Raw genomic sequence first — 21,057 nt, 5'->3', positions numbered from 1 at the left:
CAATAACAGAATGATCAGAGTTCTAAGCAGCAGGGAAAAAGGTAATGTCCCGAATTTGCAACAGATAAGCGGCATCATGTGGTACTACCATGCTGCTCACACATTGTCTGGCCAGAGTCAAGCGTTCTCCGAATATGTAAACTTTAGGTTGCCACTCTAATGCTTACAGCCCACCACTTCCCACTTGTACCGTGGCCAAGGTCTTGGTTGACCTATGAATGATTACTCCTCGGTTGGACGTCAGATTACATAGGATAAAACAAAGAAAGTGATGTTGTGTTTTTATATCACGGTCATATCTAAACTTTGATTGAACTAGGTGTGTTTACACTAACAAAATATTGCACAAGTTTTGTGTCCGAGAGTAATAAATCGCTAGCCTAAACGGGCCAGTGTCTGATAGTTGTGTGCAAGAACTGAAGAGCAGTGTCGGTCATTAAAATTTAAATCATTGAATTAAAAGACATTTATCTCATTTAATCCTTTAAATCATTTTTAACTTCTTTTTCTTAGTCATAGGCTGATTTTAATTAAATTATCGTATAAACCATATAAAAAATATACAGTTAAATTCTAATTACGTACAGCAAAATTATTAATACGTAACTGATTACAGTTTTGTGTATGCATCATGTAGAAATTATTAAGTGAATTTTTCTAATCATACCATAATTTATTAATATGAAGTTTTTAATAGTTGGTTTGCAAATATACCGTTTAGGAATAAATCTCTTAAAGTACATATTTCTCTTGACTATGTTTGAGTTCTGGAATTATCTAAGAAGCACAAAAATTGTTCATAAATCGAAAGTCCATGATTGAAGTTTTTGGTAATTGCAGGTTACGTTCAAAAATCAGGTAAATCTCTATCTTTAAAGATTAAAATTCTCACCTTGCCTTGTGTATATATTTTGGAAAAGTTAAAAGTTTTATAAAAAACCTCAACAATTAGATCCATGTATGTTTAATTATATTTAATATGAAATTGTGTAATATTTAATATTATAAATACATTCTTATACAATATGGAAATGGCCAAATCTACTTAAGTGTTTATAATAATATTCCACAATCATATTAAGACTGTAAATTTGATACAATTTATTTCTTTCTTCGGAGAAATTACTCTTATCGATTTCACGAAGAACTAGGTTTAGAGCTTATATAATTCAAATTGGCTCTTGGTTCCTATACTATATTTTAAAACAGTAAATGTCTTACTTAATAAAAGGACTTAAATTTGTTGTTTTAAATTTAAAAGTAGTAAATTATTATTATTGTTTGCGTATCCTAGTTATTGGAAACACATTTGTGCCATTCATAATAATTCACTAACTTTTATTGTGTGAATACATGACTGATCTATAAAACCTTTACAGCGTATGCAAAATACTTGGAAAGTTACACTTATGTTTACTGTTAATTTTATTAAATTAATTTTTCCAATTTAATAATACATGTTTCATTTCATTGCAGGAATTCAAGGTTCCCAAGAAGCCGTTCTTGCGTATGAACTATTCTGATGCCATAAAGTACCTGAAAGACAACAACATCACTAAAGAAGATGGTTCTTTCTATGAATTTGGAGAGGTGAGCAATGCGTTTCTTTATGTGTGTAACTTTGTTCCTTCCAATATAATTGATTTATTCTTTAATTACTTGTTTAATTTCACCTCTGTACTTCTTGTACAAATAAAGAAATTATTCATTAATTCATTCGTTGTGATATAGGCCTACATGTAAACATGTTTCTTCGTTATAGTACAAAAACTAACTTTTAGTCTCATAGCTGAATGTATCCAGTAATCATACTAGACAGATTTGATTTGAGTATGTCCAATCTTGAGAGTATTCACTTTTTAAGTTGATTCTTGATTAAACTTCCTAATGAAATCCTTTGGTTTTGTAGCAATGTATATTTAAAGTTCTAATCATAATATTAGCAATGCCACTTCTGTTTAACTTTTCTACTAAATGCTTTAATTACACTTTTTAATAATCCATCAAAGTTCTTATAGAAGTTGTGATGATACCCAGTTGAAATCGGTTCACTTAATACACCTCACTCCCGCAAATGTGATGGATGAATCTTCATACTGTGTAGCCTCTTGCCATCTTATTTGACCTAACTAACAATTTTTTTATATGTTCCGATTTTATTAGTAACCATAATGATGGAGGTACTAGGCTCCTTTTTACTGAGAGTAGGAGATCAAAATAAAGTATTACAATTAAGTTATTTCAAGATTTTTTAGGGGTTATTTTGTAGGGAGTTAGATTTTCATAAGTAGCAATTGCACAGATTTTGTGGATTTAGTGCAGGCAATGCACAGACAGACCGTGGACTTGGTCTACTACGTGGGCCCGTGGCAGATTAGGATCAGAACAGCTGGTTCTGGTGTTTGCACATTTTTGAAACGCTCTTTATCACTTGTACCTTTCTGCTGCCTCCTGGTCACATCCTACCCACCTTCCTCCTTCCTACATCCTCCATTTATAATTTCCTGTCGAGATCTGTTTAGTTGATAAAGATACGATCAAGTGAACAGAGGTTTCGTCTCTACAACCATACATCTGTTCTATCACCTTTGACTTCTTATTTAAGTGAAAATTGATATAGATGTTTTCAGTTTTTTATGATATTGTTAAGTTTTAACATTGAAATTTGCAGGACCTGATAAAACTGGTTCTGAATAAATTCCCTTTTTTACATTTAGATTAAGAGCTTCCATTGAGGAGTATGTAAATTAATTTACAAAGATTAAATGAGAGATCTAGAAAGTATTGATGTGTTGAAATGAATGTTAATGGTGAAAAGATTGAGTAACAACAAATTATATTTTCCAATGGCATACTCATTGGAGTAAATGTTGAAGATTTTGAATTATTATCACTTATACGGGGATATTCACTTATGAATTGTGAATTCACTTAAGTGTAGTCTTGCAATATCATTATATGGACACTTCATGGAAGTGATTGTATTATTTAGTATTTCTTTATCGTAAGAGAAGAACTTATAATAAAATGTTAGTATTAACGTTAGTTCAGTGCATGAATAACGAATTTATTTCGAACAGAAAATGTCCATAGTAATTTCTATTAAAGTTCAATATTTGTTTTATTGAGTTGAGAGTATTCTGAAATTTCAAGTTTTAACAGAAAAATTAAGGTTTACAGTTTATTTTCAAATTATTAAAAGTGTACGTAGAACCAGGTGATTTCTTTTTTTTATTGGGTGGCTGAATTTTATTTAGACAATTAGTTTATAAACCTTTGTATGAGTTTTTGTTAAAAGATAATACACAATGTTTTTGTTAATAGATATCAAATGTCATTAATTATGAAAGTCCAATCTATTGAAACGATTGACTTTAATTTTTTACTTTAATTTAATTGCATGTACAATATAAGTACACCCTATGGCTTCCCAAAATAGCAAAACTCTGCATTAAATTATTATGACTGGCCAATATTCTCAACAGTTTTAACTTAAAAGACAAGGCTAGGACTCATTAACTTACTGATTTGATTACATTTGTGAGTGTGGAAACATTGATTGCAAACTTCCATAGGCACTCTACTCGTGATCTGCAAGCCATTCAAAATTTCAGTGTGACTCTGATGTGGCCACGTAGGGTCTTGAGGGACAACTGCAATATACGTAATTTGGCAACCTACCCACACTCGATAATTTTATTCCATCTCTGTATTCTTGTTACAAAGCTGGATTTGAATGTTTTGACAAAATCCTTGCATTTGCAACAATGTATCTTAATAAATTAAGTGGTGTGTCTAATGAAGAATTGAAGGGTTATCATCTTTGATTGGCACAGGATATCCCCGAGATGCCAGAGAGAAAGATGACGGATGCCATCAATCAACCGATCATGCTGTGCCGTTTCCCTGCGGGTATCAAGGCCTTCTACATGGCGCGCTGTCCGGAGGATAACCAGCTCACCGAGTCTGTGGACGTCCTGTTGCCCAACGTCGGGGAGATCGTGGGAGGTTCCATGCGTCTGTGGGATCACGACTCTCTGATGGAGGGCTACAAGAGTGCTGGTATCGACCCCACACCCTATTACTGGTATACTGACCAGGTAATGGAGACAAATTGATAAATTGATTGTTTGTTCCTACATATACTTAACATTTACCCCACTGCAACTTTCTTACTCTCAACCTGATTGACCCTGTACCATGAGAACACAATGGTGTGGATCTCTAGTACAAAAGGCATATCCAGAAACTGATGAGCAAGGAGGTTGTAGCCTCTTCCGTATGTCCACTGTAACTCCCTTGTTCTAATTGCCAAATACACGTCATAAAAAGTTGTTAAAATTATATTTTGGAACTGGAAGTGAATATTAAAGGCACTAATATTTCAAATATGATGAAAATCAGTAATGGTTTGTAATTTATTTTTCTAATCTTATTTTTTGTATGTGTTGATTTGATTTAGTGTTAATTTTTTAAACTTAGTGTTTGTTTATTATTAGCCTATTTTACATTATTCTCTTTAGAATTAAATGTTCTTAAAGTTTTGGTTAAAAAGTTTACCTGTTTATTAACCATTTAATGAAGTTAATGTACCTAAAAACTAAAGCTATTTACAATAACAACAACTGATTGTGCCTGATCCTATGATCCTAGCACACTGTGTATTTGTTTACTAAATTGATTTCAAATTTTATTTTTTTTTTTAACTAGCTTTAAATTTTATTTAAATTGACTTAAACTATTTTAATATCCATATTGGATTGATTATCCAAGATGGCAAAGAGGAACTCTAATCCTAATTGTGCTGCGTGTAAAAGTAAAGTTTACAAAAATAGTAAAGCGGTTTGCTGCAATGGAACGTGTAAATCTTGGTTCCATATTCGATGTGTATCGATCAGTGACGAAGAATATCAAGAATATTTAGATATTGGAAATAACGGGTCTTGGTTATGCGTGAACTGTAGGCTGCCGGCAGCCAAGTGTATGGAACGTTCCCGTAAACTTAAAGATGACAGTGAAGAGGTATGTTCGGGCTGTTATCCTCACATGAAAACTCTTATTGACGAAATTCACCAGTTAAGTTCAAATCAAAAAGCCTTGTGTGAACGACTTTCTTTAGTTGAAAGTGAGAATGTTAGGATAAGGTCTGCTTTGGACAATCAGGCAGAAGTCCTGAGCGACTTGATTGATGGAAAAAGTGTTAGTTGCACCACATATGCTAGCAAAGTAAAAGTGGGTAAAGATGTAATGTTAGAGCAACACAATAAAAACAACCATTTAATATCAACTATTACTGAGGATAAACCTTCAAAGTGTTTGCCTATCGCAGGTGGGCCTAAATTAAGTTCAGTGATTGACCTTGCTAAAAATGGCAGTACAGACAGTCTTCCAGGCCAGCAGTGCACACTGAAAACGGTGGAAAGAGCTGTAAATGGCAGGGGAGAAGAAACTAGAAGACGTTCAGACTTTCGTGTACCCAGTAGGCCCAGTGGGAATGTCGAAGATTTTCAATCTTATAAATCAAAGCATACATCGAACAGGGAGAAAAAAGGGTCTACATCAAATCGTAGTGGCCTAACGGGCAGTGGCAGTGCTAATGTTGATGTTGAACATAACCTTACAACGGTGAGTAAACGAGAATATTTGTTTATTTCACGACTTACATCAACTACAACTAAGGATGAAGTCAAGAATTTCTTAGCGCATCGCGAATGTAATGATGTTTTGGTTGAGAAATTGAACTCAAAATACCCTGAGGAATACTCCTCTTTTAAGGTTAGCATTTCCGCAGATAAGTGGGGAACTGTGTACAAATCAGAGTTTTGGCCTAAAGGTGTTTATATTAATAGATTCCACTTTAAGAAGTCTTTAAACACACAAACTTGGAAAGCCAATTCAGTGACATAACTTTGAACAGTGATGTAGTTGCAGTCACTACAAATTCTGGTAATTTAAGTGTAAAATCTCCGAGGCTAAATATTGTCAATGTAAATAGGCCTAGCCTATCTCGGAGTGTTTGTGAACTGGGCTTTGAATCTGAACAGCCTTTAAATGTCTTGTATTGGAATGTACAGTGTATTACAAACAAAATTGATTTTATAAATCTAATGGCTAAAACACATCAGTCTGATGTAATTTGTGTTAATGAACACTGGCTGAAAGAACATGAAATCAGCAACCTTGCATTGCCAGGTTACGTTGTTGCATCATATTTTTGTAGAACTGTTAAAATTCATGGTGGATCCATAATTTTAATTAAAGAGAATCTGGACTTTGAAGTGTATGATAAGTCCATAATTTTTGCGGAAGAAATTGACTGTGAAGTATCTGCTGTGATATTGCCTGGCTGGAACACGGTTATTGTGACATTATATCGATCACCTTCAGGTAATATAAATTCTTTCTTTGACAAACTCCATTCTGTTTTCACAAGTGTGCATGGTGTTAAACTTAACATTATTGTGGCTGCAGATTTCAATATTAATTTTCTTAACTCTGATGAATACACTGTTCAGTTGCGTGACCTTATAAGTGATTTTGGCTTGCACATCACGGTACGTGATATCACTCGACCGAGTGGAACCAGTTCAGGGGGCTCTTGTATAGACAATCTTCTTACGTCAATTCATCCAGATCGTTGGACTGCTACAGTTATTAACACTGCGGTATCAGACCACAATGCAATTTTGTTTACTGCTTATTTGGAGTCTCATGAGAATATGTCTAAACATAGTAATATTATTAGACCTGTAAATAGTTTTAAATTAGTCCATTTTGTAAATCTTATAAACCAAATAAATTGGATTAGTGTTTACTGCTCCAAAGGTGATGTAAATAGTAAATTTAAAATATTTTTTGATCTATTTTTATCAGCATTAAATACATCTATTCCACTTAAATATATTTTGAATAAAAAGAAAAGTGTATGCTGTAAATGGTACCATGTAGGCCTTATTAAATTAAAACAAGAGTTGGATAGGCTGTATTTTCTAATGACTAGCAGTTCCACTGGCTGCGAGACTATAAGGGGAAAGTACCACCAGATGAAAAAAATGTATAAATCTGAAATAAGAAAAGCTAAATTTAATTATAACAGTAGCCTTATTGATAACTCTAAAAATAAGACAAAAGCTGCATGGAATGTAGTGAATCAAACACTTAATGTAAATAGAAAGCCTGTACTAAAACCAAATGGGCTAACTTCTGTAAATTTTAATGAGTTTTTTATCGAATCTGTTGATAATATTAGTAATAATATACCACCTAGCAATAGTGATTATCATCTGTATTTGAGAGCTGTCAGTTCAAATCAAAACAATGTTTTTAGTTTCTCTTTGGAGGAATTCACTGTGGAAAGTGTGTACACAGCGATTTGCAGCCTAAGCAACAGTACATGTCTTGATATATATGGAATGAATGCTCCTATTCTTAAGTTAGCTGCTAAATACATTAGTGAAGTCTTAGCTTATTTGTTTAATGAGTCTATAAGTCAGGGTGTCTTTCCTAATATTTTAAAACAAAACAAGGTTATTCCTGTTCATAAAAAAGGTGCCAAAGATGAACCAAAAAATTACAGGCCTATCTCTATTGTGCCAGCAGTGTCTAAAATACTGGAATCCTTAGTGCATAATCAACTTGTAAAATATGTAGAAGGAAACTGTCTGTTATCTACTAAACAGTTTGGCTTTAGAGCGAAACGTAGTACCATTGATGCAGTTCAAACATTAATAAATGATTGTCTAAATGGAGTTGAAAATAAAGACTGCTCAATCTTTAGATCATTTGACATGTCTAAAGCTTTTGATACCGTTGTACATAGCATTCTAGTTGATAAGTTAGTTTTTTATGGTTTCACTGATGTTACTGTGAAGTTTTTTAGATCCTACTTAACAAATAGATATCAATCAGTGTTTCTAAATGGTTCATTTTCTCCGTCTTTAAATGTTAAACATGGCGTACCACAGGGCTCAATTTTGGGTCCAACACTGTTTATTTTGTACATAAATGACCTGCCTTTTAATTTAAGTTCTGTTGGTGCTAGTAGTTACCTGTTTGCTGATGATTTAGGTGTGTATGTTAAAAAAAAGAGCCTTGAAGTCATGAGATCAGTCTTAAGCCAGCAAACCAGAGTAATAAATGATTGGTGCGCTGCTAACAAGCTTTGTATTAACATGGAGAAGGTTGTTGACTTACCTGTTAGTTTAAGTCACTTTGATGTTACCAGTAGTTTAAAATTTCTTGGAATTAATATTCAATCTAATTTAAAATGGGAAAATCACATAAACATCTTATCTACTCGTGTTAGCAAGGGTATATTTGTACTTAGGATACTGAAAGATAGTGTAAGCACAGATACCTTATTATGTGTTTATTATGCATACATTCACAGCCTATTGTCCTATGGCACTTCCCTCTGGGGCAATTATCATGGAGCTCAGAGACTTTTTGTGTTGCAAAAAAGGTCCATCAGATTAATATGTGGGGTATCAGCTAGAACACATTGTAAACCTCTCTTTATAAAATAAAGAATTCTTTCCCTGCCATCTATTTATGTATTGTCTGTTTTAATGTACATAAGAAACAATTTGTCTACTCTTGAGGATTACACCTCAGTACATGAACACAACACAAGATACAGGCAACATTTGGTGACAAAGAGGTGTTGTTATACTCTCACTCAAAATAGTTTCGTCTACCAAGGGATTAAAATGTATAATTGTTTACCACAACATCTTAAGGTGCTGCCTGTAAATAAATTTAAGAATAGTATTAAGCATATTTTATTGGATGAATGTCTGTACAGTGTTCAAGAGTATTATGACATAAACTTTCTTAATTATTGACTGTTATTAATTGTTGTAACTTATTAATTTATTGTTGTTGTTGTTGACACTTGTCCTGCATTCTGTAATGTGTAATGACAAATAAAGGAATCTGAATCTGAATCTGAATCTAAACAAAGTATGTTTTTGCGAGACAGAATCTTGCATATTTTGTCTGATATCTGAGAAATGAGTGCTCTTACAGGTCTGGGACCTATTTTATTCTATTTTTTAGTTCATTTTACATAACATCCAATAAATTCAACAACTATCCTTACGCCATAAAAACATCAGTTTCGCTTTATTTTTTGCCCTTTCCTAGAAAATCAGGTGAAATCTTTCGCTAGCCGTAGCTTGCTAACAAAGCGTTTCCGGACATATGTTTATATGAACTTTTTTTCATTATTTTGATGACAGAAATCACCTTAGAATTTTGTTGGGTTACTCGTGGGACACTCTGTATACACATTTTATATATATATTTATAGGCCTATATGAAATACAGTATATATAAGTATAGCATGTCACCTTAAACAAGTTTTAGTGAAACATATAATTTTCATTATTTCGTAATACCTAGGTGAACACATTTTATACTACATTGCCTACAGGTGTGGTTATTTTCATGATCATCGAAATAACAACAAACATCAGGTGTCTGCATTAAAAGAAAAGTAATATTTTCTGCAGTTATGCCGACTAAAAACAATAAATGTATAATGAATAAGATTAGGAAGAGTCGCAACCTGTTCAGTGTTACTATCTAACAGACAAGAGTCCTATGTAGACAAAATTTCATGACGAGGCTTGGATGGTCTCGTCATAGCATGGTAATTAGTAGTTTAAAGATTTTCTATCCGTAATTGTAACATTTTTAGTAGTAGAATTCATTGATTAAAGTTGTGTGAAGTACCAGTTATCTGACTGAACCATTATGTTTCAGAGGAAGTATGGAACCTGTCCTCATGGTGGTTACGGTCTGGGGCTGGAGCGATTCCTATGCTGGTTATTGAACCGTTACCACATCCGCGAGGTCTGCCTGTACCCACGGTTCCTGGAGCGTTGCCGTCCGTAGGACATCAGACCGTCAGCGTTTACCCTTGTCTACTTATTACATTTTCATATGTTCCTTGATACAACACAATCAATATCTTTTTTTCCACCTAAGTTCTTATTCTGGGCATAGTTGGTGTATTTAATACGCAGACAGCTTTTATTGTATACTCCTGGAGCTAGGTAACAATGTATATAGCATTTATCATAAAGAGTTTATGTTGGAAACGTTTTAGATTTTGATACTTTTATTACGAATTTTTGTTTAAGCTGTATAACATTGACTTAATTTTAATTTGATATACTGGAACAATTAATTTATATTGGTTGATGAAAACATAAAAGTTAATTCATATATGGAACATAGTAGTATCATAAATTCTGACGACTTAGTTTTATTTTATAAGTTGAACTTTTATTCAAGCTTTCAGCTCTTAAGCTTATACTATAGTGTCAATACACTTATTGATCTGTTGGGTTTTTATTTTATTTTACATCGTGAGATAAATTATTCAGGGTCAGTTGTTTAATTTATTTATTACTGTACAAAGAATATTGCATTAAAAATGGCATTAATAAAGAAGTGTCTGTTATTATTTCTATCGTCCTAACAAATAATTTTTTCAACTGATCTTACAGTGAAAACAGTTTATTAGTTTTATAGTTCTGTCGTGCACCAAACAGTTTGATCTTGTGTGGTGCAGTGAAAGGAGATTGACGATGATCTTTTTTTATTACCATCCAAAGTAATGGGAATTTTAAGTTTCACGGATTTGGAGAGTCCGATTGTCATTATTTTTGTTTATTTTGTTGGTATAATACAACCGCAAGTTGTATTCATTGTTTACTTTTTTAGTGGCAGCTGCTAAAGTTAGATATGTTTTATGATATCAGCAGTTTTCGTTTGTTAAAAAAACTGATCAAGTTTTGTGTAAATAATTAAGTGTACCAAATTGTGGAATATTTTATCAAAAGCGTATGGTGAGTCTGCTATGAGTAAAACAAGACTTTACGAGTGTGATATAAATGTTTCAAACATGGCTGTGAAGACATTGAAGATGATGAACACTCCGGACTCAGCCTCAGCACATCAACAATTGATGAAAATGTGAAAAAAGTGGAAGAAATGGTTATGGACAATCACCGTATTACAATCAGAGAAGTCACTGATAATATTGGCATATCAATTGGCTCATGCTATAAAAATTTTTGAATTTTTCTGGAATGTAGGAGCAAAATTTGTTCCAAAATTGTTGAATTTTGAACAAAAACAGCAGCGAATAGAAGTTGCTCAGGAGTCGCTAAATGAAGTCAACAATGATACAGAACTAGTGTTATAACAGGTGACGAAACGTGGGTTTACGGATATAATGTCAAAACTACGGCTCAATCATCCCAGTGGAGGCATTCTGGATCGCCAATACCGAAAAAGGTTCAACAAGTGAAGTCGAACGTGAAGGTTATGCTCAATTTTGTAATTGATCTTAATCTCCATCCAACAATAAGTAAACACGTTAAGGGTTAAATCTCAAGTGAAGAATGTTGGTGAGAAATTTTCGACATAGAACAAAATTAGTTCTGGAAATAACCATTATAACATTAAAATGATTACTGTTAAATAAGAAAACAAAAACTGATTGGAATTTGATGGGCTGAAAGAACAACAATGTTTACTGAATTTAGTAACTACTTATTACTTAGTAAAACAGTAAATAAAATAAAACCAGTATAAGAAAAAAAATTTAGAGCCATTTATCAAATATACATTTTATTACATATATACATATACATTTGGAATTACATAATGTAAGGTCAGATTTCTACACCATGGCTTACGAAGAAATAAAATTCATATAATGATCAAAACCCATTGATTGACCTTTTAACGATGTGTACCTTAGCGATATAACACTTTTTGTTTCAGGTGCCTACATTTCTCTACAGAAATTGTAAAAACCATAATTATAATTCTTCATGTTGGACTAAGAGTGTTAACACACAAGTGTGGACACTTAAAACAACATTATCGTAAGAACTGTTTTTTGTAGATGCTCCACATCTAGTAGACCTAAATCTTGCCCAATGCTACCTTCTTTTCTTCAGAGCACCTTTGTCAGTGATGAAAGACTTGATAGACAATGATCAACATCCATAAAATATTTTTCACCAGTTCTCCATATTTTCATAACAAAGCAACTCAACTGAAGTGCATTTTCTCAATCAATTTGCCTCACACATCTTTTCTAATGCTGCTGCTAATGAATTTCATAACTAATCAAAAATATTAATGCCAAGGCAACTAAAAATTTGTTTTTCTTTAAGTTTGAAGCTAATCTTTATTATTACTATGCCCTAATAGGTAAACATAAAAAATATTAACCAGGGCATTTTAGTTCAAATTAGTGTATTTATTGATAAAAATAGAAAACTGTTAATATTATCTCAATTCAAATTTATGCTACAGTGTAATAAAACTTTATAAACTACTAATTATTAGTATATTTTCTTATCATTTATTTCTAGCCCAACTAGTATGTGGGAGATGTATATTTTGGGCCTTTCTTTTCTGGCTTTATTATTTTCCAATCTAGATCACAGTATCATATGTCATGCATTAACACTTCGTACGCTGTAAGCGGAATATTCCGCCGAGTAAATCTAACTCGAAACGTTCTAAGCGGAATAGATCGCGGAATCCCCTGACAACGCAATATATTTACGTTAGTTCTACAAATTGCTGCCAGAATGCTTGAGAGTGAATATTTGGTGATCTAATATTACGCAATGTGAAGCGTGACTCATCAAAACAGCTGGGACCAATCACAACGGAAGCTTTTGTTTGCTTTGTCAGTCCGCGCCATCGCCAGTGAGCAAGCTGTACGCTCTAAGCGGAAATACTCGCGCGTGACAGTCAGCTGCCGGCGGCCGCTATGTACTGTTGTTTATAACCTGCTATATTGCTTTAGCTGTCTATTATGCGAGGTTATCCATATTGATAATGTGATAAACTATATATCTATGTAAAACATGTGAGGCCAAGCCTGCCCTCCACCCAGATGAGTGTTTTGAGATTTACCACACACAAGTCCAATATTAGTGTGCCTTTTTTATTTTTGTACCATTTTGTGTTTTTTATATATTTTATATTTGTCATGGATTTGTTCCCTTCATTATCTACTAATGTTGTATAAATAATATGAATTACTGTTGTGCTAACTTTTGCTACTTTCAGAAATGTTTATTGGACTTTATATATTGCGTGTATATTTACATGTATATGATGTACTCATATGTAAATAAAATAAAAGCAATACAAAAACTATCATGTGTTTTCAGCAGTTGCAAGACCAATAAACCTAAAAAAATATATAACTTTAAAAAAATTAAAAATTATTATTTTTTTTTTTATTGAACATTAGAGCAATTTTATACAAATTGCTTTCAGCGTACGAAGGGTTAAAACAAACAATCAAAGGTAAGCGTCACATGCAAATGTCTGAATAACTTAAATATCATGCTAATACTAATTAAAACACTAAATAGCGATAAAATGATTAACAATTAATAGATATAATCTATATATACTTATTCTAACGGTAATTAATCTAATTTCTATGGATCCTGATCACGGTCTTGTCCTTAAACTTGACTGTACTGGGGCACACCCGTCACATGTTGGACATAGAGGTCCCGGCTCCACTGGACCGCTGTGGGGACACAACGGCGGGAGAGGGTGACACCGTACTGCCATGAAACACCCAAGCGAGCCAGGGTGTCCCAGTTAGCCCTGTCCCAAACACCCAACGCGCTCTGGCCTCGACTATAGCACGCCAAGCGTCTTCATAGGGCACGGTGACATCGACGATCCGAATGAATGGTTCATCGGAGATGACCACCACATCCGGTCGGAGGCGAACCAATTCATCCGGAACCTCACGATTGACCAACAGGCGGTCCAGAGGGCCACACTGATTCCGGCGCACTTCCACCCCCGGCAACGGACGGATCGCAGCGATGAGGTGATCAAGAACCGCGTCATGCCGCTTAGAGACCACGGACATGGTGGGCAAAGAGTGACAAAGCTCATGCGCCGTGGTCTCGTCATGGAGGCCACACCGGCTCCCCACCGTCTGCAACCGTTGAGGGGGAGTAAATTAAGTCGCGCCCTGGGGATGAACCTCCAGTCAGCGAACCGCATATGGCGCCTCTCGTAGAGGAAGTGGTTGGATGAGGGGCAACCAGCGGTAACACGAATGGCCCTGCCCTGGTCCGGTTTGTTGGAGAGAACGGACCGGAAAGTGGGATTGCAGGGAGGATCGCAGGACAGAAGAAAGCTTGGACCGGGAGCCGCCGTCCACAGTAATAGTCGACCTCTCCCCAGGGACGGACAGTTGGAAGGATCTCTTCTCCTCGCACCACCCCCACCGGAGATCGGGGAGGCGGTTAAGTGCAGCCCGGGCCAAGAAAAACGTTGTCGCAACATTCGTGTTACCGCCAATTTCCCTATTCAGGTATGACACGAGGAACGCCATATAGACTCTGGCCGCAGTGCGCTAACCGGCGGAGACAGCGAGACCTTATAGTGATAGGTGTGCAATCTTAGGATCGGGGTATGTCAAGAGGCGAAAGGCGTGAGCCACAGCCGAAAGGTCAGAGAGTGGCAGGAGGCCGGCTCCACACCGGGAAGGGGGGAGCGCGATCAGCTCCGCACTGGCACGCTGCGGGAGATTCATGACTCGCTTGCACTCCAACTTGATTGATCTATCAAGTTCGCGCAGGCTCGTCTTCATGATCCTAGCAGTGTTAAGTTAAAGATCAGCTGCGGGACCAGGAATGTGCGCAAGGCATGTAACTTCTGCCAGGGGGCAAGCATACTCCCGAATATAAAAGCGGTCTCACCCTCGAGCCTCGTGAAGGTAGCCACCGGGGTTTGGTCCACCCTCATCCCGGTGGGGACCCTCAGATGTTGATAGGGCTCACCCTCGCCAAGTACCCTAAGAGGAGCACCGTCAATAAGGAATTCTGTAGGACTTACAGCCCGCCTGGCCACGTGAAGCGTGGCACACTTGGCAGGCTTGAACTCAAGGCAGCAGGGACGACTATCTCGATCCGCGGCCTCAACGACGCTTCAGACCTCGCAACTAAGGCCAGATCATCAGCATACGCGAGGACGCTGATCCGCGTGCCTTGCTGGTCGGCTCCGTGCAGGTCCTCCAGCGCCACTAGCGGCCTGATGAGTGACTCCATCACCAGGTTAAACAGCAGCGGTGATAGGGGGCAACCCTGGCGGACACCAGCACCAAAGGGGATGTCCGGAGTCAACCCGCTACTGTGCCGGATGGAAGTCACGCTGCCCTCATAGAGATCCTCAATGAGCCGCAGTTGGTTGGCGGTAAGCCCGGCAGAGCGCAGTGCGGCAATGAGAGAGGATTGGGGGACACTTCCAAATGCGTTGGCCAGGCCACGCAAAGCTCACTGCCGCGACGCCGAGCCTCATCAAGGAGCTCCTGAAGCAAGAAGTTGTGCTCGAGACAACTCTCAGCAGGCATGAAGCCCTTCTGGGATCCTGATAGAAGCCCATTGGCTGAGGCCCAACTCGAGAGACGAGCTCACGTTATTATCATTAGCAAACAAGCCAGCCAAAATTTGTATTCAGACATAGTAAGAATACTGTAATTGGTGGAATGATACAAAACCATATCAAATATAAGGAGATGAATGCTCAATCAAGGAATCGTTTTGCTCGATGACAATGGGCATCGGTTCCAGATCTGGGTGATATTCAAGGCTAATTGTGAGAGAACTTGGGAGCAGTTGATCATCTGCTGTTCAACCCTATCCTGGCAGTACCTGACATCACGGCTGCTTATCATGTACAAGCTTGGTGGTATGTGCTTTGAAAGTGACACTGGAGTTATAGCTATCATCATAGGTTGTAACATGTCATTTTTACAGGGGGTTTAAATAAGGCATTTTTATTTTTTTGAGAGGAAAATATGTTTTTAGTTTAATGACATGTTATGATTTTTATTTCTTCCCCCTACAATCATACTCTAGTAGCTCAACATCAACGCAGGAGACGTCAGCTGACGAGGTCCGGCTCGACCGGGTAAGACACAGAGTTTCAGGATACATCCGCCGGAGTTCGCTTCAAGGGCTGAAGCGCCTTACAGCGGACGACTCCAGTACTACGGTACGTAAGTACGCTGTGCCTGGCTTCCTCGCTCTCTCGGTCGCTGTCTCTCGGTCGCTGTCTCTCGGTCGCTGTCTTTCGGTCGGTGATTGCAGTCGAAGTCGTCGAGTCGGAGTCGCCGCCCCCACACACGCCACGATAAGGTGCAAGTAAGTAGGTACTTATTTACCTGCCAAAACACGCTTTTACCTGAACTTGCCTAGTCACTAACGATAGGATAAGTACATGACATTACGTACTTAAGCTGCTAACAGAATATAATTATAGATATAAAGTGTAGCAAGAAAATAGATAAGTACGAATAGGATTAGATTCTATTACTAGTAAAGAAGAGTTTAATTTAGTTTATCGTTTCTTTTCGAGGCCACTGGGTTGCTTGACGTACGTTGGCACCAGTGTTCCTGAACTTCGGGCTAGGCGTAATTTAATTTAGTTTTACTTAATTGTCGTTTCTTTTCGAGGCCGCTGGGTCGCTTGACGTACGTACGTTGGCACCAGCGTTCCTGAATTTTGGACTAGGATTGAACGTAGTTTAATTTAGTTTATCGTTTCTTTTCGAGGCCACTGGGTTGCTTGACGTACGTTGGCACCAGTGTTCCTGAGCTTCGGGCTAGGTGTAATTTAATTTAGTTTTACTTAGTTTATCGTTTCTTTTCGAGGCCGCTGGGTCGCTTGACGTACGTTGGCACCAGCGTTCCTTAGTATCGGGCAGGACGTAATTTAGTTAAGCTTTGATTTAGTTAAGCTTTTATTTAGTTGTCGTTTCTTTTCGAGGCCGCTGGGTCGCTTGACGTACGTTGGCACCAGCGTTCCTTAGTTTCGAGCTCCAGGCGAGCTAGGCGCGATTTCGAGCGAGCAAGTGTTTACATTTAGTTTTTATTTAGTTTATCGTTTCTTTTCAAGGCCGCTGGGTCGCTTGACGTACGTTGGCACCAGCGTTCCTTAGTTTCGAGCTCTAGGCGAGCTAGGCGCGATTTCGAGCGAGCTAGTGTTTACATTTAGCATTTATTTAGTTTATCGTTTCTGTTCGAGGCCGCTGGGTCGCTTGACGTACGTTGGCACCAGCGTTCCTTAGTTTCGAGCTCGAGTCGAGCTAGGCGCGAATTTGAGTGAACTAGTGTTCGCATTTAATTTTTATTTAGTTTATCGTTTCTGTTCGAGGCCGCTGGGTCGCTTGACGTACGTTGGCACCAGCGTTCCTTAGTTTCGAGCTCCAGGCGAGCTAGGCGCGATTTCGAGCGAGCAAGTGTTTACATTTAGCATTTATTTAGTTTATCGTTTCTGTTCGAGGCCGCTGGGTCGCTTGACGTACGTTGGCACCAGCGTTCCTTAGTTTCGAGCTCCAGGCGAGCTAGGCGCGATTTCGAGCGAGCAAGTGTTTACATTTAGTTTTTATTTAGTTTATCGTTTCTTTTCGAGGCCGCTGGGTCGCTTGACGTACGTTGGCACCAGCGTTCCTTAGTTTCGAGCTCTAGGCGAGCTAGGCGCGATTTCGAGAGAGCTAGTGTTCGCATTAAATTTTTATTTAGTTTATCGTTTCTTTTCAAGGCCGCTGGGTCGCTTGACGTACGTTGGCACCAGCGTTCCTTAGTTTCGAGCTCCAGGCGAGCTAGGCGCGATTTCGAGCGAGCAAGTGTTTACATTTAGTTTTTATTTAGTTTATCGTTTCTTTTCGAGGCCGCTGGGTCGCTTGACGTACGTTGGCACCAGTGTTCCTTAGTTTCGAACTCGAGTCGAGCTAGGCGCGAATTTGAGTGAATTAGTGTTTACATTTAACCTTTATTTAGTTTATCGTTTCTTTTCGAGGCCACTGGGTCGCTTGACGTACGTTGGCACCAGTGTTCCTTAGTTTCGAGCTCGAGTCGAGCTAGGTGCGAATTTGAGTGAATTAGTGTTCGCATTTAGTTTTTATTTAGTTCATCGATTCTTTTCGAGGCCGCTGGGTCGCTTGACGTACGTTGGCACCAGCGTTCCTTACTTTCGAGCACTAGTCGAGCTATGTGTGATTTCGAGCGAACTAGTGTTCGCATTTAGATTTATTTAGCTGTCCTTTCTTTTTTTGGCCGCTGGGTCGCTTGACGTAAGTTGGCTCCAGCGTTCCTCGTTTTCGAGCTTCAGTTGAACTAACAACTGTCGTATTAGGGGACGTTTAGGTGGTGGAACAGTCATCCTAAAGCAAATGCTGACGCCTTCCCTTTATTCCCTTTCGTTTCCGAGTCTGCGATGATGAAAGCATGTTGATCCGTTGATCATCGGTGCTGTATTTGCTTCGGCTTTTGGTTTCACATTAATTCGGTTCTGAGCTGAACTTGGAAACTACCCCTCCCTTTCGAACCCTGGATTTTACCCCTCTCGACTGTTCTATCCGGTGTCTTAGGGTTATATATTTTTATAAACTATCCCTGACCCGATTAAACGTTATAAATTTGGCGCCCGAACAATTGGACGAAATTAAACGATTAAATTTTCTTAAAATACTGATTATTTAAGGAAATTAGTTTAAAATGTTTGAAAACGTTATATTTTGCAAGTTTTTTGCAGTTTTACGCTGGCTGTTGGGAGTATTTTATATTTTGCCAACCTCAAACAAAAGGGCCGATTTAGATAAGGCTAACGGTACTAAGGGTGATAAAGATACGCCTGTACCATTGTCTACAGAAACTCGACCTTCGGCAACGCTTAATGTTTCCACTAGGCAACCGGAAACAATAAAAGATAAATCCCCGACGGAAAACGACCCATATGTTGGATGGGTCTATCGCTTAGACAAAACGCAGCTACGTAACGAATTATTAAAATACAATCTTGATAGTGAGGGAAAAGTTGACGAATTAAGAAAACGATACGTAGCATATTTACGGTCGGATAAATTAACGACTTCAGAGCGTGAGGTCGAGAACGAAAATAATACGATGGACTATGCGGGCGTATTAGGAGGCAATTCCGTATCTCACACCCACAGGGTACTGAGCAGCAACGATCAAAACGAAAGCATGGCTCTTCGTGAAATTCTTGGACTCCCTCCTAACGCTGACAGCAAAACTCTAAGGGAAATGATTTTATCGTTAAAAACCACTAGAGAATCCCGGCCTTCAGCTAATGGCACGATGGGAACTCCGCACACAAACGTAGTACATAGCCACCAATCGATGTTACAGGACTATTCACTTCCGACTTACACACAAACGAATCCGGTCGGACTACAAAAACGATCAGGTTGTTTCGATCTGCAGAATGACTCGCCTAACTTATGCAACCTAGTAAGAAAATGGAATCTTCGTTTTGACGGAGTGAAAGGACCGATCTCGTTCTTAGAGAGATTGGATGAGCTACTCGACGCGTACGCCATTGAACGAAACGACATCCTTACAGCCTTGCCAGAGATTTTCCAAAACTCTGCACTTCTGTGGTATAGGAACAATAAGGACTTATGGAACAATTATGTGGATTTTCGGAGGGACTTTGAAACACAGTTTCTTCCTCCTGGATACAAACAAAATCTTGATGACGAGATCCGGAAGCGTACACAAGGTCAAGAGGAGCAATTTAAAGACTTTGTCGTGGCTTTAATGACATTAATGCGCAGAAGAGGTTCGTTAACACTAGACGAAAAACTCAATATTTTATATTCAAACATGCGTCCCGAGTATAAACTTACGATGAAACGACAAGACTGTAGGACCATATCGGATATGATTCACCAGGCTGAGCAGTATGAAGAATATTTGAGGGCCCGAAACACTTACCGGCCTCCTCCACTGCCATCACTCGCCCTAGTGCCAGAGACGGCATACTGTGCAAAGAAGAAGTTTGATAAATCTCACGAAGCGTCTGCGGTTAGCGAGAACGGCGTCACAAAGACAAAACCCGCTCAAGTAGAGAACGAAATGAGTTGCACCATTCATGGCGAAGTGAACCACACGCAAAGACGGACAACAGAAACCAAAATTGTCAAACCTAATGTTCAAAAAGATAAACGTGAGCATAACGTGAGGTTCCAACCCCCAGTTAACACGGTGAGGCGTATACGCGACGACACCATATGTTGGAACTGCGAAAAAAGGGGGCATTTTTTTCGAGAATGCCAGAGGCCCAAGACCTTAAGGTGTTTTTATTGTAAGCGACAAGGTATAGCAACTACCACTTGCAATTGCCAGACGGGAAACGGTCGGTGGACTCAGCCGAGAAGGGGTCACCTGAGTCCCAACCGAAGAAATTAAGAACGACCCCAGAAGACTGGCAGAGTTGGCTTCGCACAATAGCGAATTTTTCTGGATCAGTACAGAGTAGCAGAAACATGGACAGCAGACCACACATCGAAATAGAAATCTACGGTAGCATATTTTCTGCTCTAATAGATACTGGGGCAACGATTTCGATGGTGGGAAAGAGACTAGCTGAGCTTTTGAGAAGAAACGGAAATGTACCATTTAAACGCCCGATGAAAATCCGGATGGCTGATGGCTCACAGACATCGTTAGAAGAATATTATACGTTCGAAGGCTTGATCTCCTATAGAGATACGACGCATACGTTCGAGGCACTTTGCGTGCCGTCACTTACTTCGGACCTGATAGTTGGTGTCGATTCGATTGAATCGTTGGGGTTGTTGACATATGATTTCCCTCCCAAGACGCGACATGAACATAATATCTTCTTAAAGAAGAGTGATGTAGGGGATGTTGGCGGATTGAATCAGCTTTCAGAAGATGAACAAGAGGTCTTAGAAACATTTCTAACAGAGGAGTTGTCTAAATTTAATGATGTTAGGAATAAAACAACACTAGTTGAACACAATATTCGCTTGATCGATAATACACATATTAAACAAAGAAACTATACGAGAAACCCGGTATATGAGCAACAAATTGAACATATAGGATCGTTTGCGGCTGAAAATTGTTCAGCTCAGAAAAGAGGGCAGATAAACAGGAGACCACTCCAGGAAGAAATTACGGATGAATCCAATGGTGTAGGGATGGTTGATAG

The 21,057-nt window shown here is 38.2% G+C and overlaps 1 protein-coding gene across 1 annotated transcript in view; it reads left to right on the top strand.

Annotated features, from left to right (window-relative positions):
• The window catches only part of LOC124367021 (asparagine--tRNA ligase, cytoplasmic-like), a 51,865-nt gene extending 41,407 nt beyond the window's left edge, over positions 1-10,458 (top strand). The window contains exons 10-12 of the mRNA XM_046823703.1: positions 1,477-1,590; positions 3,837-4,100; positions 9,766-10,458. Coding sequence (XP_046679659.1) covers positions 1,477-1,590; positions 3,837-4,100; positions 9,766-9,897 — 510 coding nt within the window. The 3' untranslated portion in view covers positions 9,898-10,458. The remainder of the gene's footprint in view (positions 1-1,476; positions 1,591-3,836; positions 4,101-9,765) is intronic.
• Positions 10,459-21,057: the final 10,599 nt, after the last annotated feature.

Source organism: Homalodisca vitripennis, chromosome 7 (genome assembly GCF_021130785.1).
Source record: "Homalodisca vitripennis isolate AUS2020 chromosome 7, UT_GWSS_2.1, whole genome shotgun sequence".
Classification (NCBI taxonomy): Eukaryota; Metazoa; Arthropoda; class Insecta; order Hemiptera; family Cicadellidae; genus Homalodisca; species Homalodisca vitripennis.
This window is presented reverse-complemented; position numbering and strand designations above follow the sequence as displayed.